At 35.5% G+C, this 26,481-nt stretch overlaps 1 protein-coding gene across 1 annotated transcript in view; it reads left to right on the forward strand.

The window, feature by feature from the left end:
• LOC123523221 (uncharacterized) overlaps window positions 1-25,815 on the forward strand; it is a gene marked incomplete at its 3' end in the record, with an annotated part of 68,694 nt that extends 42,879 nt beyond the window's left edge. The window contains exons 20-39 of the mRNA XM_053534140.1: window positions 6,198-6,463; window positions 9,102-9,302; window positions 9,556-9,700; window positions 9,903-9,934; window positions 13,565-13,706; window positions 14,736-14,959; window positions 15,171-15,338; window positions 15,705-15,888; window positions 16,035-16,149; window positions 16,465-16,595; window positions 17,510-17,727; window positions 18,001-18,106; window positions 18,382-18,498; window positions 19,052-19,190; window positions 22,819-22,999; window positions 23,228-23,501; window positions 23,695-23,881; window positions 24,469-24,689; window positions 24,927-25,156; window positions 25,662-25,815. Of these exons, the coding sequence (XP_053390115.1) occupies window positions 6,198-6,463; window positions 9,102-9,302; window positions 9,556-9,700; window positions 9,903-9,934; window positions 13,565-13,706; window positions 14,736-14,959; window positions 15,171-15,338; window positions 15,705-15,888; window positions 16,035-16,149; window positions 16,465-16,595; window positions 17,510-17,727; window positions 18,001-18,106; window positions 18,382-18,498; window positions 19,052-19,190; window positions 22,819-22,999; window positions 23,228-23,501; window positions 23,695-23,881; window positions 24,469-24,689; window positions 24,927-25,156; window positions 25,662-25,815 (3,435 nt within the window). The remainder of the gene's footprint in view (window positions 1-6,197; window positions 6,464-9,101; window positions 9,303-9,555; window positions 9,701-9,902; window positions 9,935-13,564; window positions 13,707-14,735; window positions 14,960-15,170; window positions 15,339-15,704; window positions 15,889-16,034; window positions 16,150-16,464; window positions 16,596-17,509; window positions 17,728-18,000; window positions 18,107-18,381; window positions 18,499-19,051; window positions 19,191-22,818; window positions 23,000-23,227; window positions 23,502-23,694; window positions 23,882-24,468; window positions 24,690-24,926; window positions 25,157-25,661) is intronic.
• Window positions 25,816-26,481: the final 666 nt, after the last annotated feature.

Below are 26,481 nucleotides of genomic sequence, written 5' to 3' on the forward strand. Positions count from 1 at the left end.
TACGCCTGGCGAGATGAATAAGTGTCGGTATGTTTCAGGCAGGCGTGTCCGAGAGGCAGGTTGCCAGGTCATTAAATGTGTCCCACAGAGCTGTTCAACGCATGTGGAATCGTTTTCAAATCGAAGAAAATGTAGCACAATTACATGGTGGTCGTCGTTCTAGGTGTACAACACGTGCACAAGACCGATATATTGTTGTTCAGGCCCGGCGCAATCGTTTTCAGAACGCTACTTCCTTACGAAACAGCTTGCAAAATGCTACAGATGTACGGGTATCTACCCAAACAGTAAGGAATAGATTGCATGATGCTGGTATGAATGCCAGACGTCCTGCCATTTGTGTTCCTTTGACGAATTACCACGTCAGAGAACGCCTACGTTGGGCTCATGACTATGTGCAATGGAGACCCTGCAATTGGTACGCAGTTTTGTTTACTGATGAGTCTAGATTTAGTCTAGACTTCACAGATAGACTTCTGGAGAAGACCAAATGAACGTTTTGTACCTGCTTGCATCTCTGAACACGACCGATATGGTTGAGGGTCTGTCATGGTATGGGAAGGAATAAGTGTCAATGGCAAAACAAACCTCCATATTGTTAATCACGGTACCTTAACAGCAGAAAGGTATTGTACGCCCATATGCAGGTGCAGTTGGTCCAGATCTTATTCTAATGCAAGATAATGCTCGTCCAAACACTGTCCGCCTCACGAACCAATACCTTGCATGTGAAACAATCGAGCTTTGGCTTTGGCCTGCCAGATCCCCGGACCTAAATCCAATGAACATGTCTTGAGCATGCTCAAAAGGGCCATATCTTGTCGCCTGTGCAGCCGGTCACCTTCGCAGAACTTCGTGCTGCCTTATAAGAGGAGTGGAACAGAAATCCTTAATTAAAGATCAACCGGCTAATTTACAGCATGTACAGGCGCTGTCAGGCTGTAATCAATGCTCGTGGACACCATATAAGATATTGAAACTTATTCCATGCAGCATTTGGATGTTGTTGTTTTTTTTTACAAATTTCTGCATACTTAAGAGTTTTCCCGCTTAGATAACTTTACACTCATATTCTAGTCCAATAATTCAACTCAGATGACTAATTAACCGATTTTATCAAATAAACAGTACAAAAAAAATCTTAATATATCATAAACTGTACAGTGTGTTAACCAAAACAATACTAGATACATTTTTAGAGTAATAATCCATAAACACAGAAGAAAAACTAATCCTTTTTTTACTGTATATTTCGGCAGTATCTCACTGCTTTCATCAGCGACGGCTTACTCATTTGCATCACGTGACTGAAGGAGAGTGCAGAATAGAAGGTCACGTGACTGAAGGAGAGTGCTTAAACTGGAGGTAACGCCAGCTCCCTTGTCCCGGTTGAACGATGGTCTCCTTTGTTTGATGTTGATAGCCTCTTTGACACGTCGTTTGATATGATAGTCGTCATATGTTATGACCTGCGTGTTCTCTGGTATGAAATGATAATCCATATTGCTGACAATGTTCATATATGGCCGAGTTGGATCTAGCCATATGCTCTTTCGTGCGAATTCTAAAGCTCTTCCAGATTCGCCCACATAGTCTTGTTCACAATCTTTACATTTTGAGTAGTATATATACGCCTGGTAAACTACAGAGCTACCTCTTTAAGAGGTATACGGTAAACTGCTCTGTCGCAACTTCTGTTGTAGTGCACGTGGCGATAAAAGAACATCAACAAAGGTGAGTGTCATCATATTTTTGCATATTTACAAGCAGTGTATCGAATATCCAAAATCGAGGAATGGTAGGTGATGTAGATATGATTTAACTTTACAGAGAACTTTAAGTTTGCTAATTCATTCTTAATTTGTAGTCGTGGTGATGTTTACCAACAAGCTGATTTAGCAGTAAATTTGGTAGCCCCTACTGCATTCAGGAAGTTTTTCTAAGATTCTACTGGGTGACCTAGTTTTGAACCCCAGATGACCCCTATTAGTACTCCTCCTAGAGTTCACCAAGATAAAAATTCTGATCAGATTTCATAAATATCAAGTATAAAATTTAGCCCCTATTGCATAAAAGATTTTTATTAAGATTTTACTAGAACAACCCTGTTTTTCACCCTAGATGACCCATACTCGAACTTGACCTAGATTTCATCCAGACAAACATTGTGATTGAATTTCATATATCGTCCATTGTAAAATGCAGTCCCTGCTTTCCTTGGATTTGACCTATCGACCTAGTTTGTGACTCAAGATCACCAATATTCGGACTTGACCTAGATTTTATCGAGGCCATCAATCTAAATTTTATGAATATTCAGTGTAACATGCAGCACCTATTGCGGACACAAGGTTTTTCTATCAAATGACCAGGTGACCTAGTTTTTTATCTAAGATGACCCATATTTCAATTTTACGTAGACTTCATCCAGACAAACATTCTGATAAAACTTCACAAAGATCCGGTATAAAATACTGTTCCAGTTGCAAACACATTTTTTTTTCTTTTATTTTGCTTAGTTGCGTAGTTTTTTATCCGAGATAACCCGTATTAAAAGTTGACGATTTCATCAACGCAATCATTCTGACAATTTCATGAAAATCAATTGAAAAACTTCAGCCTCTATCACATATTCAAAGCTTTCCTTTGATTTAACCAGGTGACCTAGTTTTTATTCCAGTTAACCCATATTCAAATTTATTCTAGATTGTATCCAGACAAACATCCTGATCAAATTTCATAAAGATAGAGTGTAAAATGCAGTTCCTATTGCACAGAGAAGGTATTTCTTTAATTTGACCTAGTGACCTAGTTTTTGGCCCCGGATAATACATGTTCTTACCTGAACTAGATTTAAACAAGACAACCATTTTGACTAAATTTCATGAAGATCAACTGAAAAATACAGACTCTATTGCATACACAAGATAAATGCTGACAGAGAGACAGACAGACGACTGACGACGGGCATCGAGCGATCACAATAACTCACCTGAGCAAAAGGGTTAATAGAATATACAACTATTCAAAATTTACAATTATAACCTCCTGAAAAACCTTTATAAAAACAATACACTGAAAATTCATACATATGTATATCAGATGGAACAGTAACCTTACATTATTTCAACTGAGGACAAACCAAAGTAAATATTAAAACGTATAAATTATGAACACAGAGTTCTGCTCATGCAACACAGAGCTATTTCCTTAGCGACATGACTATCTCCTTCACGACAGAGCTATCTCTCACAATAAAAAGTGAATAATTTTACTCCCGGACCATTTTTGGTATATATTTTATTTCCAAATGCATTGTATATTTTACAGCTATCTCACGCCTACTCGGTTTGCTTCTCGATATTAGTTAAAATGTAAATATTTGACAATGAAAGTGCTTTCATGACGAAATGGCCAAATTTACTGCTAAATCAGCTTGTTGGTAAACATCACCACGACCACAAATTAAGAATGAACTAGCAAACTTAAAGTTCTCTGTAAAGTTAAATCATATCTACATCGCCTACCATTCCCCGATTTTTGATATTCGATATACTGCTTGTAAAAATGCAAAAAATATGATGACACTCACCTTTGTTTATGTTCTTTTATCGCGACGTACACTACCTCGGAAGTTGCAACAGAGAAGTTTGCCGTATACCTCTCAAAGAGGTAGCTCTGTAGCTTACCAGGCGTGATATAATGCCACATTTTGTTTTTTAATTTTGTCAGTTTTGTCTTTTACTTTGGTCAGTTGGGATCTGATAGAATTGTACGGGCGATGTTGACTCCATGTTTTTTAAAGCTTCTATGTAAGGTCTCCGAGGTACCACGTATGTAAGGCATGCCGATGTTAGGTGCTTTTTATTTGCCTTTATTTTTGTCAGTGTCTTTTTGATGCTTGGTTTTCTTATGAATTGAGAACATCCACTCTGGATACCCATTAGCTCTCAAGACTGTTTGAATATGTTCAACCTCTTCCTTTTCGTCTTGTTCATTTGTCACTAGTTTGTCGGCACGATGGAGAATTGCTCTGACTACGGATCGCTTGTGTTCAAGATGGTGGTTTGAATTAAAGTTCAAATATTGATCCGTATGCGTTGGTGTGCGGTAGACAGTTGCTCTGGTGGATCCATCGTCCTCTAAGTGTATGCATGTGTCTACGAATGGTATTTTTCCGTCTTCCTCGCTCTCAGATGTGATGTTGATGTGTTCGTCTATTTGGTTCAAGTGTTGCGAGAATTCATCGACGTCGTACTCGTGTAGTTTCGTCATTGTGTCATCAACGTACCTGAACCATAGCGAAGGCGGGTTCCTGGCTGTGTCCAGAGCCTCTTTCTCGAAGTGCTCCATGTAAAGACTGGTCACTATGGGGGACACAGGTGACCCCATTGCTGCCCCCTGTTTTTGCTGGTAGTATTGGTCATTGTAAACAAAGTATGTACTGTTGAGACAAGTCACACATGGCTCCTACTGACAATTTAGTTCTTGAATTTAAATCAGAGTCTTGTTCAAGTCTGCCCCGGATGACTTCCATTGCTTTTTTCACTAGTATACTTGTGAACAATGCGGACACGTCGTAAGACACTAATTTCGTTTCCACGAGCCCTTTAAGTTTCTGCACAAAATCTACACTGTTCACGATATGATGCTCTTTTTTCCCTGCTAATGACGGTGGCTAAGAAATTGGCTACAAGGTACATGACACTACCGATACTTAAAACAAGGGGACGGAGTGAAGCATCTTTTTGTGTGTATCTTTGGCAGGCCATATAGCTTGAGATGTAAGGTAAAGTCTACGATATAAGTTGTCCGACATGTCATCATTTTTCTTTAGGTCTTTCAGTTTATTGATCAGTTTGTTCTTAACAGTTTTCGTAGGGTCACCCTAGAGCACCTCATACATATCTTTATCTGACACAAGTTTCTCCATTTCTCCATTTTTGACATATAATCTGTGCGATTGAGGACTGCAGTAGTTCTCCCTTTATCAGCCGGAAGAATGACCACGGAATCATCTTTCCCAAGATTTTCCAAGGCTGTTCTTTCTTTGTTTGTGATGCTACTTCTATGTGGTTTCCTGTCTTTCAAGATCTTAACAATTACTGCTCTAGATTCAGGTTACAAAAATTGCCCTTATCAAATTTTGAGTAGTATATGTATGAATTTGCCAAGCATTATTTTGATAAAGATTTTTCAAAAGGCTTCAGTTTTGAATAGTTGTACATTCAGTTAACTTTTGCTCAGGTGAGTGATTGTGATGGCTCGATGTCCGGCGTCCGTCGTCTGTCGCTGTCTGTCGTCTGTATGCCTTAGAGGCTGTTTAATTGATCTTCATAAAATTTGGCCAGCATGATAAACTTGATAAAATCAAGGTCAGGTTCGAAAATGGGTTATCTGGTGTCAAAAACTAGGTCACCAGTTATCAGTTGCACTGTCATATTGCTTTTTAACAAGGTCATATAAGAACCGCTTTTTTTACAGGCGGCACACATTAGTTTTCATTTTTTTGTCTGGTTTATTGCCGTTTGCGCGAAATTTCATGCTAGCTAAATGATTTCAGTAAAGCGCGTCTGATTGGTTTAGATAAAGGATTAATAGATAGAAAGGAAAATTAGTATTCCTGTAATACAGAAAGTTCTTAAATTTAGAATTCCATCACTTTAGTCATTTCGTCAGTTATAACTAAATGCGTACATTATAAACACACGAAATGCATGATGGTTTGATTCAGCGTAAAGTTGTCCTGTACATTTTACCTAGCTAGTAAATCAGCATGACTGTTTAAAACTTCAAGTTTTATATTCACAAGTGCACTTGAACGTGTTCGTACAACGATGAAGTCACAGCGACTCTGATTTGTACAAAGTACATTTAATATACCGGTACGTTCAAACAAACTGACTGTGTCCTCAACGAAAAGTAATATAGCATCTTTATATTCAGATTTGATTTTACAAGTGTAATACGTAGTGTAAACACGTTTCAGAGCCAATGCCACTAAAGTTGGTGTCTTAAAAGAATAAAGGTACCCTTGCTTTTCACAAAATAATTTTATTTATTACATTAATTTTAATCTAACTGAATTTTTCTATTTTATAGAAAAAGTAGCTCTGTTGTTTAACAGGCGTGCTTTAAGTTTCAACGCGCTAAAAAGCACAGAAGTGCGGTTTCAGTTGTGTAAACCTTTTTTCCAGGTTCCAACAGAAATGCTCAGGATATCCTACCATTTAATAGACTCTCCATTGGTGGAAGTTGTAATTCACTAATACCTCCGACATGCACGGCATTTTCAACAAATTTCCTTCCTTGGCATCTGCATGGAGAACAGTATTATTTTGTGACGATTCAAGTTCGAGACACAGCGGGGAATTTTGTGACAGGATCCTCCAATCAATATAGACACAATGTTGAACTTGCTTCAAAAGGAGTTGTTCAAGACGTTGGCGGTACATCAGAACAGGTGCATACAAACCTAGATGCAAACTGTCTTCTACTTTTTTTTCATTAGAATTTCACATTTAATGTAAATAGAACTAAACAGAACATGTACGACTGTAACGTCTAAAGGTAAAAAATGATTGTTACTTAAGATATTAAAGATACCAAAAGAAACAAACCAGCAATTATTTACAACGATAAAGTTTATTTTGAAAAGTAACAAGTCGAATACCTTAAAAATATGAACTAGCTGTAAAGTCCAACACTAATTTTAAAGAATAGCCTAAATCCTGTTCTGATCAAATTTTAATTCAATCAGTACTTATTCCAGATTCCCAAAAAGAATTCAAATTGAATGTAGCATATTCAAATATTTAAACCCTCTCTTTCCACAATGTTTATTAAAATCCATGAGATACAAGGTCCCATTTGTCCTCAGACAGCTTTTTAATTAAAACATCATGGACGATTCCAGCCCGTTCGTTTATCACCAAGAATAAAAAGAAGTCTCTGAAATAAAACAACAACAGAATAAACTAGACATTAAAATCGAAGGGGTCCGTGCAAAAGGGTACCTATCTCTATTTAGTAAAAATGTTGGGAAAACGCATTTTTATGAAATTTCGGTGAAATGTGACATTTCCCAAAATAGTTGCAGCTATACGAGGGGCGTTCAATATGTAATGTTACTCCTTATGTAGTTCCGTAACCGCTGGCTATTTTTAGATGCGGGTTTCGGTACAGTATAAAGCAATTTATTGGTAACACAAGGCTATGCTATATAAATTATGAAAATCGGTAGATTCAAAGTAAAAATGTAATCATTTGGGAGAGGTGTACTCGGGTATACTGGACAATTTTATGTCCAAAATATTGAGATTGTAATATGCAATTCCTTGATTCTAATATTCAACAACTAGAACTATAGTTCAATTTTCAGTTTAAACGGATAAAACAAATCATAATCTTCACAAAAACATTTGAAAACTAAAATAAAAAAAGTTTATAACAGTTTTAAATTGCGTGTGTATATTTTTACTCGAAAAATGATAAGGTGAGCACAATAAGCCTCTGCAATTTTGTCAGGCGCGATAATTATCGTTTAAAAAAGTCTTGTATTTTAAGTTGATACTAGCATCTTAATTCTCGATTGCGAAATAAGTTCTTACAAATTTGATAAATCGCTTTCAATACCCATTCCGGTTTGAATCAACCTAGAGTTTAGATGTTTTTTTAGTTGTGTTGTAAAATTAAAAATGCAATAAATAATTTAAAACAAACGAAAACTCATTACAAATTGCTGTACCTCGTAGAAAAAATGATAGAATTTTGTGATTTTACAAGTTATCCTATTTTTCTGAGACTCTGGATGCCCAGGACAAACCTAAATTATCATTATGGTCCAGTATACCTGAGTACACCTCACTTAAATGATTATATTTTTACTTTAAACCTGACGATTTTTAAAATTTATATCGCATTGTGTTTCCAATAAATTGCTCTATAATGTGCCAAAACCCGCATCAAAAAATAACCAGCGGTTACGGAACTACATACGGAGTAATACTACTTATTACATATTTGTTTCTATTCCCCGTTAAGTTACACTGGTACCGGAAACGTCAATATTTGTCCATACACTGACGCCTGAATTTCATATCGGGTGCGTGACGTAATTCAGTATTTGTTGTTTTACTATTTTTTCTATTTAGTTCAGTATTGTCAAACCTATTCAGGCTATTAAACAAATTTATGATATTTACATTATATTTATACGTGTAGATGTGTATGTAATAAAAAGGTTATTATCTTTGCATCGGGAAGTATGCACTCGTTCTTCAGCGGAGAACTCGTGCATATTTTTTACGATACAAAGCTGATAACCTATAAATATTGAACGCCCCTCATAGACTGTTTGCTGTTCGAATAGTCATATTACAAAGTTTCCTGTATTTTGCGCTATTTATATCATATTCATATCAAAATATCTTGTTTTTGTCGATTATATTTATGCAACAAGGTTTCTAAGTCCATGGAGTTATGCAACAAGGGTTCTAAGTCCATGGAGTTAGGACCTTTGTTGCATTTAAACAATGATTTGCGTATCATTTTTGCCTAAATATATCAATGAAATAATTATATCGATTTCACACACCTGATGACTTTTAGAATTAATGATATAGGCTTTTTACATTAGACTTGTGTTCTTTCTATTATTCGAAACAGCCATCAAAGCCCTGAAATCCATGATGTCAACTCATTTTGGAGTTAGACCCAATGTTGCATACGTGGAATACCATTTTTCTACTCTTAAATAGAAGAATACGCTGCCGATGGAAGTTAATCAGGTGCGGGATGTTCTCTTTCATGCCACAGGTGCCCTATCTCCATTTTGACCAAAAATGGAGATAGGTTCCTTCTTGCACGGATCCCTTCTTTATCATGCTTACGCTCAATATTTGTGATGGAACCTTCTTGTAGAAAACCATAGAATATAAATAGCATATAGACATACATGATGTCTCAAAACTATGAGTCATCAATATAAATACAAATCCTTAAAAGAAGCATAATGGGGAATGACATATACGTACCACTATACGAATCGATGAATTAAGGGGTACGGCCATGCGCATTACAAATACAATATCTCATTTCAGTTTGTAGACATATATGACATAGACTTCCAGATAAGTACATCAAAGTTAACAACAAGATGGTCAGGCTTTGAGCATCCGCACGAAGATATCATCATTACGGTGTGCATTTCTAACGCTTCAAGTGCTGAATACATGACTTGCGAGCGAAGTGATGATATAGGCAGACATGTCTTTACTGGTCTCAGTCTCAAACCATATGAGGTAATAACCTGTTTCATGTACAAGTATAATGTCAGTTTACTGTATAATAAATTCTGGAAAGTAGATCCCTCGGAAGCACCGAGAACAAGGCAAATAGTGAAAAATGCAGACTCGGTTTGATTGTCATTATATCATAAATATGTTTTAATGCAAATGGCACATCATGAAATTATAAGATACATCAGATGTTTTTGCTTGTATGCAATGTTTAGTCGTTCGCTTTATTGTATCAAATAAAATTATATGCCATTAGACATATTACCATGCTGTGATAGCCAATACAGAGGCGGGAAACATTACAGCAGTTTCTGATGGTGTCACCGTGGTTATCGACGGTGATGAAATTCAAGGAATACAAGTGTTAGATGGACCGCAATGTAACGATTCAAACAACGACGGTACGTTCGAACTTTCAATTTTTTTTTCAAATAATTATTTATCTTAATGATTTATTGCAAAATGAGGTTTTCAGATAAAATACAAGCTTAACTTTTAATGATTTTAAGAAATGAAACATGAATATAATTGTCAATGCTAACAAGTCTATGCTAGGTGAAACGAATTTCAAATAATCAAATGAATATGCTATATGAATTTCAGATCTAAATCTTACTACGTCACATCATTTCGAGGTAGGACACTTTTAAATATTCACCTGCTTAACCAAGTCAAACTTAAAAGAAAACAAATATATTGCTGCCCGCAGATTTGCATTTCAAAACAAAGGTCATAATGGTATTAACCACAACGTTTATGTAATATGATTAAAAGTATAAGCACCACTGCTGTAATGACAGAGGTCTTACTTTGTGGTATCTGAGAAGGGTTCGAACTCGGCCTCTGATCTGTGCATGATTTTTGTCATGTTATAAATATATTGAAATTGTTACAATAAATACAGATTTAACAAGCTCATAAACCTATATCAGAATCGTTATATATGTATTTCTGAATCCTTCAGTAAATTTTGATGGTTTCATTTTAAGAAAAAAAATAAAGTCTTATGTTAAATTAATTTTTGAAGCTAATGTTAAATAGGCTTAACATATAGGGTAGTTCTACACGTTTAGTACTAAGTAAGCTTCCGCATATCAACATAATAGAATAAACACTGGACTCGGAAAAACTATTGTTCTAATTTTTAGCAACCCATGATTGAATTTTTAACATCGAAAATATAAATATCGTTCTAAAAGGAAAATTTGTAATATTTTCCATGTTCACATGTAAAAAAAATCCAGATGTTGTCTTAAAATCAGGTTGAAATTTAAAGATCTCTTACATCATGGGCAATTATTTATCTAGAAAAATAATCTCAGGAACCTTTTTAGCTAACCTGGGCACAAAGTGCTCAAGGGTGAGTTTTCTGGTCAGTGATTGTCCGGCGTCCGTCGTCGTCCGTAAACACCTCCCAGTCTAAACCACCAGTCCAATTTTCATAAAGCTTCACAGGAATTTCCTTGCATGTTCCTCGTTGAAAATTAGTCAAAAAAATGAATTCCATACTGAACTCTGGTTACCATGGCAACCGAAAGGAACATTTCTAAAAATCTACTTGTCCAAAACCAAGGTAACTAGGGATTTGATATTTGGTATGTGGTATCATCTGATGGTCCTTTATCAGGTTTGTTCAAATTATCCCCCTAGGGGTGTTACATAGTTTACGTAGATTTATATAGGGAAACACTTTTAAAACCTTCTTGTCCAAAAACACTGGGCCTAGGGCTTGATATTTTGTATGTAACATCATCTAGTGGCCCTCTACCAAGATTGTTCAAATTATTCCCCTAGGGTCAAATATGAACCCGCCCCGGTGGTCACATTCTTTATATTGACTTATATAGCAAAAAAACATTCTGAAAATATTCAAGTCAAAAACCACAGGGCATAGGGCTTTAATATTTGGTATGTGACATCATCTAGTGGTCCTATATCAAGATTGTTGGAATTATGCCTCTAGGGTGAGTGAAAAGAGGTATCGCCCTTTGGGGTCTCAGGGTTTACATGGACCTGTATAGGAAAACAAATCTTTAAAAATCCTCTTGTCTTAAACCACAAGACATAGGCCTTTGATATTTGGTATATAGCATTGCCTTAAGGTCCTCTACCAAGATTGTTCAAATTGTTACCCTGGGGTGAAAAGAATCCCGCCTTTTATATAAACTTATATAGAAAAACAACTTTACACTCTTCTTGTCTGAAATCACAACACTTAGGCCTTTGGTATTTGGTATCGAGCATTGCCTTATGGTCCTGTACCGAAATTGTTCAAATTAAAATCCTGGGGTGAAAAGAGGCCCCACACCGGGGTTCCCAAGTTTTACATAGACTTATATAGAAAAAAAAAACACTTTAAAAATATCTAGTCTGAAACTACAAGACCTAGGCCTGTCATATTTGGTATGTAGCATTGCCTTGTGGTCTTCTAATAAGACTGTTCAAATTATGTCCCCGGGGATGTAAAGAGGCCTCACCCCGGGGATACCAATTTTACATAGACTTATATAGGAAAAAGACTTTAAAAAATATTTTCTTCTAAAACTCCAAGGCCTAGGCTTTTGATATTTGGCATGTAGCATTTACTAGTAGTCCTTTAACAAGATTATTTAAATTATGATTCTGAGGTGAAAAGAAGCCCCACCCAGGGGTCTCAAGTTTTACAAAGACTTGCATAGAAAGAAAAATCTTCTTGTCTAAAAGTTCAAGTCTTAAGCTTTTGATATTTGGTGTGTAGCACTGCCTAGTAGTTCTCTTACAAAATTGTTCAAATTCAGCCCCTGGGTTGAAAAGAGGCCCCTCCCCGGCGGTCACTTGTATATGAGTTATATAGGAAAAATACTTAAACAATTATCTGACCATCTTTCCTACATTGTTTAATTATATTACCTGATGACCCCAAGTAATTAGGGGGTCACAGGACTGTGACATTGACCTACTGACCTACTTTCTTTTTTTAAAGGTACAGTCTTGAAATTTGGATGACATGTACAGTATGTAAACCGATCATAACAGCATAGAAATTTGGACAACGTCAGTAACTTTTACTAAAGATTTCAATACTCATCTTTAATGATCTTAGCCCTGACCTACTGACATATTTTCTAGTTTTTGAAGCTACAGCAAAGGGATTTCTTGCACACCGGACTGGCGTTTCCGATGATTTTACCCATGCCGGCAAAACCCATCTGGCACCCCCATGCCAGATGACTCTCGTGCTGTTAATGACAACTAGTGGTTCATGCACTGATAATATACTGTTTATGCAAAAATACGAAAAAAGCAGATACCTTGAAAGTTTTTCTCCGTTCCATGTAGTATATTTTTTTATTCAAAATACGTTAGTTTACCGTAAGAACATAACGTTACGCTACAAATGATGAAACTAAAGTGGAACTTTGTTATGATGCTTGACGCAAAACATCATGACGTCACTTCTACTTACGGACGTTAATTTCCCGCGCTCTACCGTAAGAAAGAGTGGTATAAAGAAAGTATTTCTATCTGTTATTTGCAAAATACGATATACAAGAAAAATAATCTACAAGAATAAAATGCTAACGTGTATACGATATGCAAGAAAAATATCAGTCATGTGTTTACGAATCGGATAGAAATATCCGTCCCTCGGCCTCCTGCGCATGGGCGGTAATTCGGCAAGCCTCAATCCGCAGATGCCCTCGGGACGAATATTTCTATCCGATTCGTAAACACATGACAGATATTATTATTGTATAACTTTTTGACAAATTTCAGTACTTACCTTGAAAAATCTTCACCAAGACCTTCTTACCTATTTTTGAAGCTTTAGCAAGAAATTTGTTCAAGCAAGGAATTAAACTTAGGTGAGCGATAAAGGTCTATCATTGCCCTCCTTTTTATTTTATTTGACTATGCAACCGGCAATATTCTATTACAGTTAAAATAAAACGTCTATGAGAAATTTCATCAAAACATACATGTTATCAAAATAGTATCTTAAATTTATACTGTCGTATTAAAATCTAACTTGTAGCCCTTTCTTTCTACTTGATCAAACAAAATGAAATAAACAAAACGACACCATCTTTTTTCGTTTGCCGAATTTTACTGGTGAACCAATGAATATAGTTCAGTATAGTTTTAAATGCATATGTTTAATTAAATGCTCCCTTGTAGAAAAATATGTTTTGAACGTGTAGAACTACCCAGGTCTTTCAACTGCTATTAAGAAAAGGGCTTATGTTATATGATTTAATTTTCTACTAATAAATACTTTTAAACAGGACACACGTGTGCCTTGTAAACCAGATAAGGATTTTCAGTCTTCCACAAATATTCTTCAAGGCCATTGGAACATTCCAAAGAAAAAGAGAAATTACCTTAGAGATACATACTGGGCAATGGAGGAACGAGCCCCAATAGCTGGTAAATTGTGTGATATACTTGGTATTACTTCACTTTACGTCTTGTTCGGAATTATGCTACACGTTTAAAATGTACAAGCTTTATTACATCAGACATTATTATGTCTCCCATCACACAGTGTTGTGGGAGACATATTGTTAACTCCTTTCTGTCTGTGTGTCTGTCTGCCACAAAGCTTGTCCGCACTCTAAGTCAATCATTTCTGATTCGATCTTCACCAAATTTTAACACAATGTGTTCGACAATTAGACCTCGGACGGCTTCGATAACTTGCAAAATCGGCCAAGACATTTCGGAATTATGGCCCTTGAACATAATTACCAACAATTACCGGCGCAGCATTGTTGACCGGTTACACCACTCCGCTACCGCCCATACAGCATTGTAGATCGGTGCAGCATTGTAGACCAGTTATCACTACCGACATAGCATTGTAGACCGGTAACTCCAACATATAGATACCAATAGGTCATAAACATTATACAAAAACAAACTTACTATTCAGACGGTTAGGCAGTTGTGGGAGACATCCGTTTTTCTCAAAAGCTCTTCTAGTTTCAAGATACAATCGCCTGCCCGTCATCGATGCGTGTTTGAACCTTACTCGGGGCGTTGATTCTTCATACGTGGAAGGCATCCAGCTGGCTTACGGAAGGTCGGTGATTCTACCTAGGTGCCCGCTCGTTATATAATAATGCACGGAGGGGCACCCGGGGTCTTCCGCTACCACCAAAACTGGAATGTGGCCATATGCACAATGAGTCTGTCTGTGCGACGTTAAATCCAACAATATAGATAAATAAATATTACAGGATACGCTATGATCAATTTTAATATGTTTTAAAAGTAATGGATATTATTTAGAAAATATTGATATGAAAACAATATATTTATGCGTTACTTCGTTAATTAATTCTGTTCAAATGCAATAATTGTATGATTATTTCAAATAATTTGAAAATATCATAATTGTATGTGGTTTAAGTTGTGCAGAATTCACTTTAACCAAATTTCGAAATATCTCTTCAGATATTTGGAAGATGCGTATTGATTATCAACATTTGAGAACAACATCATCTTATATTGAGAAAGGTGGTTTGACGTTGTCTCCTGGAAGGACATATAGGATTTCATTAAAATTCTGTGCAGAACAGTTCTGCTTCAAACCTGTGCACAGCGATGGTGTTACTATTGTGCCAAATCCTCCATTAACTGGGAACATGTCAGTGACTTACCCAGACAATAAAACATTGGTAATTGAACATTCAACCATTTGAAAAATGATAATGTTTTCTACACATCTCTTATATTTAATCACTAAAACAATCTTGACGGGCAACATATACCTGAATATTAGAATAAACAAGAATTGAATTTACAACAGGGAACTGTTATGTTTTAATAATTGACAGTTTCAGAGTTAACATTGTTTTGCAAGTCATATGTTCTTATACATTTTAACAGATACAAGTGTCTTTGGAACCGTTTAAGGATTCGGATATTGAAGACTTGTCTCAGTCCCTTACAGTCATGGATCATTATGAATGGGCATTTGCCGATGAATCAAAGTTAGGTCGTCTGTTAACAAAATGGCAGCGGATATCGCCTACAGAATCTTTGACTGACACGCTGGTAAATTCACTACGTAATATAAAGATTCACATATGCATAACTGAGAATGCCATATATGTATAATGCATTTACCATTGTCAAGTATCCAAGATGCATTTATCATTATCTAATGAATATTGTTTTCCTTCTTCCTTTCGATTATATACTAGTACAAATTATCAAGATTGTTGTGAAAATATTTTTGTAAATTTTAGATTGACAGCAATACATGGATGAAATTTTGTGCGTTTGTATACCAAAAAAAAAAAAAAAAAAAAAAAGAAATAGAATATAAAACTTCTTCTTAAGTTACACAGCAAACACTTATGTAATCTCGTCCTTTAAAAGGCATATATGACGGTGTTGACTATTTTTCTGAATTTTTAGCTGCATTTTGTAGTAGACCTAAATGAGGACATTGGATTTAACAAATGCTGGATACTAGCATTGCGAGGGTATACCAAAGCTGGCTTGTCGTCCACGTTGTCTTCTGAAATCAGAAACTGTCAAGATCTTCAGCAGGTTAGACCTAGTGTTGTCATTGACGCTGTTGGAGAGCCTATGTCATCAGGTAAATGGAATACTAACATAAGATAGTTTTTATATCCGGTGTTGTAACTTTCAACAATATTCACTTATTATGATATAGTGATAAATAAATCAAAATATTTATATATATCATTCTATCATTTTCAAAACATGCAACTAAATTTACAGAGAATGCCCATGTTGGAAATGAAATATTCCTTGAACAAAACGATGATTGGAAAGAGTCGGATAAGGATTACACACCATATAACAACATTATATCCGCGGTTTGGCCAACTTTGAGGTGAAGTATATATTTTAGTACCCCAGACCTTCTCTTCAAGAACTGATTAACGTCCTATTCTAAAAGGTGTTTACTAATTTAAAATAGCCTATGTGAGAATTTACATCATATGTTCTTGTTAATATACTTTAAATGATAAAAAATCTATATTGCAAATGCCTTATTAAGTTGCCTTCTTACGAACATTTATATCGTGTCATCTGTTTGCTAATGATCCCAAGAAGAAGGTATGTCTTATTTTTTCTCATGTATTGATAAAAATAGTGAATATACAAAAATTATTTATCTGAATAATGTTTCACGCTTGGTTCACAGGCACGCGCATTACACGTGGGCGGTGTTACTATTCAAAGAAGACGACCCAACAATATTTTACGATCGATCCAATAAGCTTGATTTGAGAATCCCTTGTGAACACCCTGATGCCATTAAGTGCGGTGAAACAGGTTTGTCACATAATACAAACTAATTACTAACTTAATAGTTATAAATAGCTTCATTACATTTAAGGCTATATAAACTATACTTAAACACAGAACAGGTCGTTAGTTGAATAGTGGAAAATTCGACCGATATGGCCGATTTCTTAATGTTAGTCACTGTAATACATAATTGAAAATATATATTAATATTTGTTTCTATATTACTTTGATGGCTTCACTTGTTTCGGTACGAAATGTTTAAGGACACTCTAAGGAGCGTAGGGGTGAACTGCATTAACGTGATATATTTTCTTCACAATTCTGAAGACAAATTATGATGTGTAGCATATTGCCAAAATGAAGGAGTAAATTGAACTATACCATGGTACTATTTTAATAACATTTTATGCATCAAATCATTAACTTCCTTTATGTTTCTGCCAACGAATCAGACTACTTCATTCTTCCATTCAATATACTAATAGGTCGACAGTTTGAACATTACTAATACATATATAGAAATAATTAGGCCTCTCCACAAAGACAGCCAGTCAAAATCGGTTATATTAAACTTGTGAAAATCAACCACATAATTTCAGTTACATTAATGCAATATAACTCCCATTAACCTTCCTCTAGAGACTACGATGGCCACATTATAATTATTGAGATTCAGGAAAATGCTAAGCTGATGGTCCAGAAATACCGTGACTAAATCTATAGCCTGACTGTTCTTTTCAGAAGGATGTTATTGTAAACACATGTCAAATATTTACTGTTTATCCTGGAAATTCTTCGAATAAAGGTTTTATACTTGAACTTTTATTTTTTTTATTTGGCATTTGATAGAGGTAGGTATGGTGATTTTATATGAAATAAAAACAAAACATGTCAAAACATGTCAGTATCCTTAATATTGCGAATCCGTTTCATTTTAGTCCATGAATTCATAAACGTGAAGTTTGAGCCAGGTGAACTAAAACATGGCAATCGTTACATCGTTTGTGTACATGCAAATATAACATATCTTCAACACGAGTTTTGGGAACAGGAACTGGAAGAAATTAAGCAGTGTAGTAATGGTGTAACTGTTGACATTACACCGCCAGTAGCTGCAGACGTTTGGATAGGACATGAGAAACAATATCTATTTCAGGTAAATAGTTCTTGCAACAATGAATTGATATACATTTGTGTTAGGGTGTAATTTTCTAAGATATATACTTTGCTTTTTGATGCTGTAATACCATTAATTTTGGCGTCATTGTAATGTGAGTTATTGCGGTAAATAACTAACTTCTGTTAAAACGGAATGTATATTTCTTTATAATATTCCAAAGTCCCAGCTGCGAATGCTTCTGGTACTGTAGTAATCATACGACGATAAAAGTTGGCTATGCTTTTTCCTTTTAATCTTTTGATATTGCAGACGTCAACATCGGAGTTATCAGTGAACTGGAATTCCTTTGTTGATGTAGAAGAAGAAGGTTTTGCTGCACATGCAAGCGGAATTACACACTACGAGGTAGCTTTAGGTAACAAGGACATTACATATACCCATCACAAAGGGCTTTTTTTTGTAATATAAATTTCATCGATTCAGGCACAAATGTACAAAAATATATCTAGTCAAGCATTTGCAGGATTTGAGTAGGAATGCAACATTGTCAGATTTATAGCAACAGGCGAATCAGTTCCTAAACAATGATACACAACGGTACACGTATTTTGATAATACGAATTAAAACTATGAGGCATTTGTTTTTTATATTAAGATGTGTTGCTTTCATGTAAATAGTGTAATTTGCAGGAACTAGTGCAGGTGGTGTAGATGTTCAACCTTTCACAAATGTGGGACTCACAAACCACAAAACGTTCCACAACCTTAAATTACAAAACGGGCACACATATTTTGCAACTGTAACCGGTAAGTATTTCTGATATTAATTTTTCAATAGAAAAGTAAGATCATTTTATAGGTTTTGATTTGTGACTTTTTTTTTAGTAATTTATGAATAATATATTGCTCGTATTTCTGTTGGTTTGAAACATCGGATTGGATATAAATGTCTTAATATAAAGAAGTCATTCAGCAGGTTTGAGGAAGAGTTTTGGTTCTTGCCTGAAGTGATGTCGGAGTAAGCACCTGTGGTTCATGCCTACCATGGACGACAGTCGCTATATGACTTATAATTATGTTGCTTTGGCTATAACCCTCATCCCAAAAAGCAACCAAGAAGAACCCTAACAGCATGATTCACGAACAAAATCTAAATTACAAACACAAAGTTTTCTTAAAGATTTTTTTTTTGAAAAAAAATGGGGTACTTTTGCTTGAAAAATAAAATATATAAATTGTAATTTTGTTATTAGTTACCATACATTTTTGTGATGTACACGCCAATTGTTTTTGGTACCGTAAGTCAACAAAAAATTCATTGAACCTAATGATTGGTTTGTTTCATATACTTTCATAAAAGCGTACGATTTTACTGGCCAGTTTTCAAGTTCGAAATCAGAGGGAATCAAAATTGATACAACACCACCACAACTGACAGAAGCTGCTTCTATCACTATTCCTTCTAGGCATATTTCTAACACAGAATTTGTGGAGGCTTGGTATGTACAAACATATTAATCAAAATGCATTTTATTAATTAATAAAAAGGTAAATTAGCAGAACATAACTAGGTGATAAAAACATATCAGTTATAGTATTTTGAAATAGTATTGGGATATTTGCAAGATGATGACAAAGATCTGTATTAAGGTAGTTCTGCACATTTCTATCGATTATTTACAACGTAGAATTTGATTAAATTCCGATTTTTCAAAACTTCAGAATATACCTAGAAAATTCAGCAAATAAAAAGAACAGGGTCGTGTACTTGAATATCTGCTAGACTGATTTGAAAAATGTGGACCTCGTGCATTTTTTACAATGGGAGTCCATGGGAAAATCATAACTTTCAAAACATTTTCGCAAATAAAAATATTTCTACAATGTAGAATGTAATGAAACTTCACACAGTTGTAAAGAAACATATGAGCTATAACGTGGTGAAATAAAATTTAAAGATCCTTGTGCTTATTTTTGAAATATTTGACCTTGATTAAAGTGAACCAAATATTTCACACTAATTTTAATTATAAAAAGTAGAAACTTCACATGTCGCTCAACACGACAAAAACAAAAATGTTGCAGGCTCGGTTTGATTGAGCCTGTTCATGGACGGTAGAGGAAATGCATGCTACCGTCCACACCCTCTAGCCCCAGGTTGAGCCGAACTCAACATTTACATATGCTAAAAGTACAAAAAAAGCAATTTAGAGACATCCGCAGATGTATTCAAACGGCGGTTAACATGGAACCTTCAATGATACACGGGTTTTGGCGTGTAATTCCATGAAAAACGGCGTTTGGTCCCCAGATAAAGTAATGGGTTTGCCCTAAACTAGAAAACAATGGGCAGAACTAAACAAACTGGAATTTAGAAAGGGGATCTGAGGTTATGGAGCCTGCATATCACAAGAACTGTCAAAAGACAAAATTAAAAAAACAGGCTCCATACCCAGGGGGTGATTATACAATACCCCAGGCTATGAAAGCGGGAGTATTGGAACCACCCAGGCCTGAAATATTCATGCCGAGAAACTAAACAGTACTAATAACACGACATAAAAGTCGTGCTGAACAAACTGAGAAGATCGAAATATAACAGCCCTGATTGAATGTACGGGGATACATTTTACGGCCGCCACCTGGCACAAACAACGCTGCTGTGAAAATAAATTAGAAAAAGTAGAAACTTCACAGGTCGCTCAACACGACATAAACGAAAATGTTGCAGGCTCGGTTTGATTGAGCCTGTTCATGGACGGTAGTGGAAATGCATGCTACCGTCTACGCCCTCTAGCCCCGGGTTGAGCCGAACTCAACATTTACACATGCTAAAAGTACAAAAATGCAATTTAGAGACATCAGCAGATGTGTTCAAACGGCGGTGAACATGGAACCTTCAATGATACAAGGGTTTTGGCGTGTAATTCCATGAAAAGCGGCGTTTGGTCCCCAGATAAAGTAATGGGTTTGCCCTAAACGAGAAAACAATGGACAGAACAAAACAAACTGAAATTTAGAAAGGGGATCTGAGGTTATGGAGCCTGCATATCACAGGAACTGTCAAGACATTTTTTAAAATTATTTCACATATCATATGTTTTAATATCACATTTTGACTTTAGAAATATAGTAACAATGCAATTTTAATGAATTAACTCACAAATTGTCATTAATTCATAAAATGATTCTCATTTCCGTACGCCGAATCCAGGCTTTATTCTACGTTTTCCGGACAAATGAGGTTACGCCATCACTTCCGGTTTATTAAACGTGCAGAACTACCTTAGAACGGACAATCTTAAAAATGTATATGTTCGTATATATACAATTTCTAATTCCCAGAAAATCAATTGATATAAAATAATGTGATAATTTTCTTTTTCTTGCTTTATGTTGAAAGCCATCAGATTATCAAATAATTCGTTGTTCTAATTCTTTACTGTGCAACATTTTAGATAGTACACTGAAACGCTTGAAACAACTTAAAGATATTTCAGTGATTGCAGTTAGAAGCGTAGGTTTTACTGAGTTTGAGGACCTAGTACTATAAAGTATATTAGGCACTCACTTGCGTAAAATTACATAAAATAATCAATTATTTTTTATTCGTAAGAAGAAAGAAACGGCAAAAACGAATATTAAAAATGGGACAAAATTCGTTTTCTGATGGTTTTCCACATGATATGCGGAGCAGATCACCAGAATTTAACACCAAAATAACATTTTTTTCTAGTTGATGATGCCTTGTGATGCAGATCTTCGACATAATGATGTAAAATTGCTACGAGTATTATCTGAATCTGAAAAAAAACTCATCAATCTGTCCTCGTTAATGGAAACTTTATATTCCAGTCAGGATATTGTTAGAGAAACGATGTCCATCATTTTTACATCACATATCATAAAAAATTCATCGCAGATCGAAAAATCGTCCACTTCATTTTCACGAATGATTTCAAAGTCAAACATTGCAAATTGTGCGTAATAGATCTATGATAATCTTGTTATCTATGGCAAGCCAATTGTCCAATAATTACGTGAACCCTAGTTCACGGTCGAAAAACTAGGATTAACGATCGATAAACTAGGTTTTTCGAATACTAACCTATATTTTCGAGCGAAAACATAGGATAACGCCGTGAACCATAGTTCACGCTCGTAAATGTAGGTTCACGATTGTAAACGACAGTTCACGGTCGTAAACATAGGTTCACGTTCGTAAAGTATGGTTTACGAGCGTGAACCGGGGTTTACGAGCGTTAACATAGGATAACGATCGTAAACATAGGATAACGACCGAAACTCATAGTTCAATCGAGAAACCTAGTTTATCAAACGTAAACCATGGTTTACGGTCGATATATTAGGATTATAGAATCAACAATGAATTTCGGGCGTGAACATGGGTTTACGGCCATGAACCTATGTTTACGGACGTGAACTTATGTTTACGACCGTGAACCATAGTTTACGGACCTTAACCTATATTTTCGAGCGTGAACCTATGTTTACGAATGTGAACTTGGGTTTACGAGCGTGAACTTAGGTTTACGAGCGTGAACTTAGGTTTACGTTCGATAAACCAGGTTTTTCAAACGTAAAACCAGGTTTTTCAAATACTAACCTATTTTTTTCGAGCGAAAACATAGGATAACGTCGTAAACCATAGTTCACGCTCGTAAACCCAAGTTCACGTTCGTAAAGCCAAGTTTACGGTCGTAAACATAGGATAACGACCGAAATTCATGGTTCAATCGAGAAACCTAGTTTATCGAACGTAAACCTGGGTTCACGAGCGTAAACTATGGTTTACGCCCGGTATCTGATGTTTTCACTCGAAAATATAGGTTAGTATTTGGAAAACCTAGTTTTACGTTCGAAAAACCTAGTTTATCGATCGTTAATCCTAGTTTTTCGACCGTGAACCGGGGTTCACGTAATTATTGGACAATCGGCTTGCCATAGTTATCAAACATTTTATCTCAAATATGCTCAGTAAATTTTGGTGGAACCCCCAAAAGTGTGCGTTTTCAAGGCGTTTCAGTGTATAATATTTTGCAATATACTTTATACTGTATACAGTATAAATGCGCTGATAATTTTACATATATTTGTCGTATTCAGCTGGACTGGTGTATTCAGTGATTTAGAGAGCGGGATATCGCATTTTAGTTGGGCATTAGGAACACATGCTGGCTACGATGACATATTCATGTTTGATAATATAGAGGAAGAATGTGCACAAACACCAGAAAACAAACCTTTGTCTTTGAAAGAGGGACATGCGTATTTCGTCACTGTGAAGGTTATATATTTCTTTTTTATTAAATGAAAATGGCAAATAGGTGAATTTTTAGCTGTGTATTTCATCATTTCTATGGCTTCATACTTTTGCGAATCAAGTAAAAAAAGAAATGAAACGTAATAACCGTCTTGTCATATCCAACAAAAAAGTGCTAGTATAATATTTGTTTCGCCAGTAAAATAACTTTACACAAAGACATATAAAGCTAATTATTATTCTATATCGAAGGCGTATAACGCAGCTGGACTTTATACAGCAACATCGTCTTGGGCTATTACTGTGGAAGCAACGCCGCCCGTACCTGGTAAAGTGTACGACGGCCCTCCAGGGAGTGATGGTTCCTGTGTTGATATAGACTATGTCGATAACCGATCCACATTACAAGCCCACTGGAAAGGTTTCCATGACCCTCACAGCGCTATAGTAGAATATTTTGTGAATATTGGATCGTGTAAGAATTGTGAAGATGTCCTGGTAAAGCAACCTGTGGGGATGATATCAGGTGGGTTATAATACTGATATCATTATCTTATTCCATATTCCCAATGTGGATATTGTTGTCGCTTAAAATCAAAGAATTTGTATTTTCATGTACAAGTAAATGTTACATGTATACGGATTACTTCTATAATTGTAGTTTCACTCCACTAAGAGTATAAAAACTCATTGCGTCAGGCTGTTTTCTATCTTTTCAGATATCAAATTTACATATCTTCAGCTGTCAGAAGGACTCCATTATTTTGTGACTGTAACAGCATGTAACACAGCTAATCTATGTTCGTCAGTGTCATCTGATGGATTTGTTGTTGATTCAACCCCTCCAGTAAAAGGAATAGTTATTGACGGACCATTTGATACTGATGTTCAATATCAGGCATCTAGGTATGTGGAGTATTTTCTTGTTTATTCCCCGTTTGTGCATTTTCAGAGGTTACTTAATATGTTGATTAAACGCAATACATTTTCAAATTAAAGATTATTTCAAATTAAAGATTATTATAAATATATATATATGTACTTTATATTCAGTTAAATGTGTGTTGTTTGTAGACTGTTTAAACTGTTCTTGAACGCAGATCAATTGCGCATGAACAAATGGTAGTTCTAATGAAAAGCATAGATTGATATAATTAAAAAGACATCAGTCATATTTATGAGTGTAAAACGATTTTCTATGGTAACCATTTTATTTCTATACACTGATAGTAGTGACTCCCAAATAAATTATATATCTGCCATGATTTCTGTGTCGGAGGCGTATTAACATCATGGTTCAGACAAACCTGTGTAAATCAGTAAGCTAGGCAAATGGCCCAACCGGACGTCTTTAAACATGTGGTTGTTTAAGACAAGACAAAATTAGACTTAAATGTACATTTTAGAAGATGGCTGACTGGCTGCTGGTGGCAAATGGTTGCTAAGTATAGGTGGTCATTAAGGCATGTTTAACTGTATTTTTGTTACAACAGGGACTATCTTGGATGTAAATGGGAAGCTTTCACAGATTCCCAATCAGATATTTCCCACTACGTATGGAGAGTAGGAACAACAAAAGGTGGTGACGATATACTGCCAGCTACAAATGTTCACAGACATGAGGAAGCTTTTATTTATAATCTTCACTACGAATATGCATATTTGCCGAAAGGAATGCGTATCTATTGCTCAGTTCGAGCTTATAACAAAGCAGGTAAAGAGGTTCATCCGAATAGATTTTACGCCATGACAGATGATATGTTGGAATACTCACTGCATTACTAAAAGCGAAAAATATACCAACATAAATGAAAGAAATAACGCATTGAAATTTGGATTCATTATGGCATCTGTATATTCTAAAAACTTTTGTCTTTTGTCTTAAAAGTGTGTGAATCAAAGTAACTGTATGCGTTTCCTTATAACTAGACCTTTTGTTTTTGTGTAATAGGGACATTTACTGAAGCGTCATCGAATGGTTTCATTGTTGATGATTCTTCTCCGACGTTTACCACCCAGTTATCAATGTCACCGATTGGAACAATTAAAAATCGGACATCAGTGCTTCGAACAACTATGAAACTCTTTTGGGACGTAGAAGATAGCGAGTCTTTTATTGAAAGTCAACATTTGTCTATTTCATCTCATATCGGAGGTGACTTTAATCTTACATCTATAACGGTATGTTTCTTATCGACTTTAATTTATTGTTAATACAATACAGTGTTAGACCACATAATTGTATTCTGTCTTGTTTGAAATATTACTGTGAATGGACAAAACACACAATTCTTTGAAATACCAAAACCGTTATGGCCTCTCTAAATAATGAAGCAACGAAATTACAAATGTAGAGCTAGAGCCATTTTACTAATATTACATACAGTCGCCAGTACCATTCAAATTCTATATAGTATATAACAGACTTCCGCTTAAGCTGGTGTTAGCGGGCGTGTGTAAGGGATGTTATTTATTTCATTTATTCTCATCGACACAAACAATCGAATCGAATCGAATCTGCTATTATTTAATCTGTTAAGGTCTATGCTTACAAACGACCTTCTTATAGATTTGAGACACATTTTAATATAACTAAAGCATCCATGATATGGTTAAACATTAGACTGTTGATGCTTTCTATGCAACCTTTGTTCAGTCTAACAACATGTTTGCCATCGTTTTACAGGTAGAGGGTATAGTAAGAGATTACACTTTGACTGACTTGGACTTTCATGATGGAAGTTATTACTGTTTCAAGCTTATATCCTGTAATGGTGCAAACCTTTGTACTGAATCAGTACTCGCAGATATCTTGGTTGACAGTACTAGACCAACACCAGGTGAGCATTAGTCCTTCATAAGTACATATCTATAATATATTTAAACATGTTATCTCACAATTTTAACTTTTCCAGGGCAACGAACGCACTAATTGAAAAATTATACTATCGGTGTTCTCATGTTATGAGGGTAAATCTGTCTTCGTCGTCCAAGCAGAAGTAATTTCACTTTGAAAATATTGAATTTTCATTATTTTTAGATATCTTAAGTTACTGCTTTTGCCAGAACGAGTCAGGAAATAACTTGTTTGACGTTTGCACTTGGCTGTTGTTTTTTCCTGCTTTGACAGACCAAGAAGAAATATTTGCATAATTCAGTGCTGAAGTTACTGAAAGTTTTGGACTTTCATTATACAAAGGGTTACACAACATAAAATAAAAAAGTGGAAAACCACGGGACGTCAAACATGAAATAAACGAAAATGTTGCAGGCTCGGTTTGATTGAGCCTGTTCATGGACGGTAGTGGAAGTTCAAGCTACCTTCCACGTCCTCTAGCCCTAATAGAAACTGCCAAAAGACAAAATTGAAAAGCAGGCACTATATCCAAGGGGTGATTAAATAATATCCAACGCTTTTAAAGCGGGGGAATTGGAACCACTCAGGCCGAAATGTTCAAGCTGAAATATTAAACAGAACACTAACCGACATAAACGTCTTTCTGAAC

The sequence above is a fragment of the Mercenaria mercenaria genome, unplaced genomic scaffold (genome assembly GCF_021730395.1).
Source record: "Mercenaria mercenaria strain notata unplaced genomic scaffold, MADL_Memer_1 contig_3408, whole genome shotgun sequence".
NCBI lineage: Eukaryota > Metazoa > Mollusca > Bivalvia > Venerida > Veneridae > Mercenaria > Mercenaria mercenaria.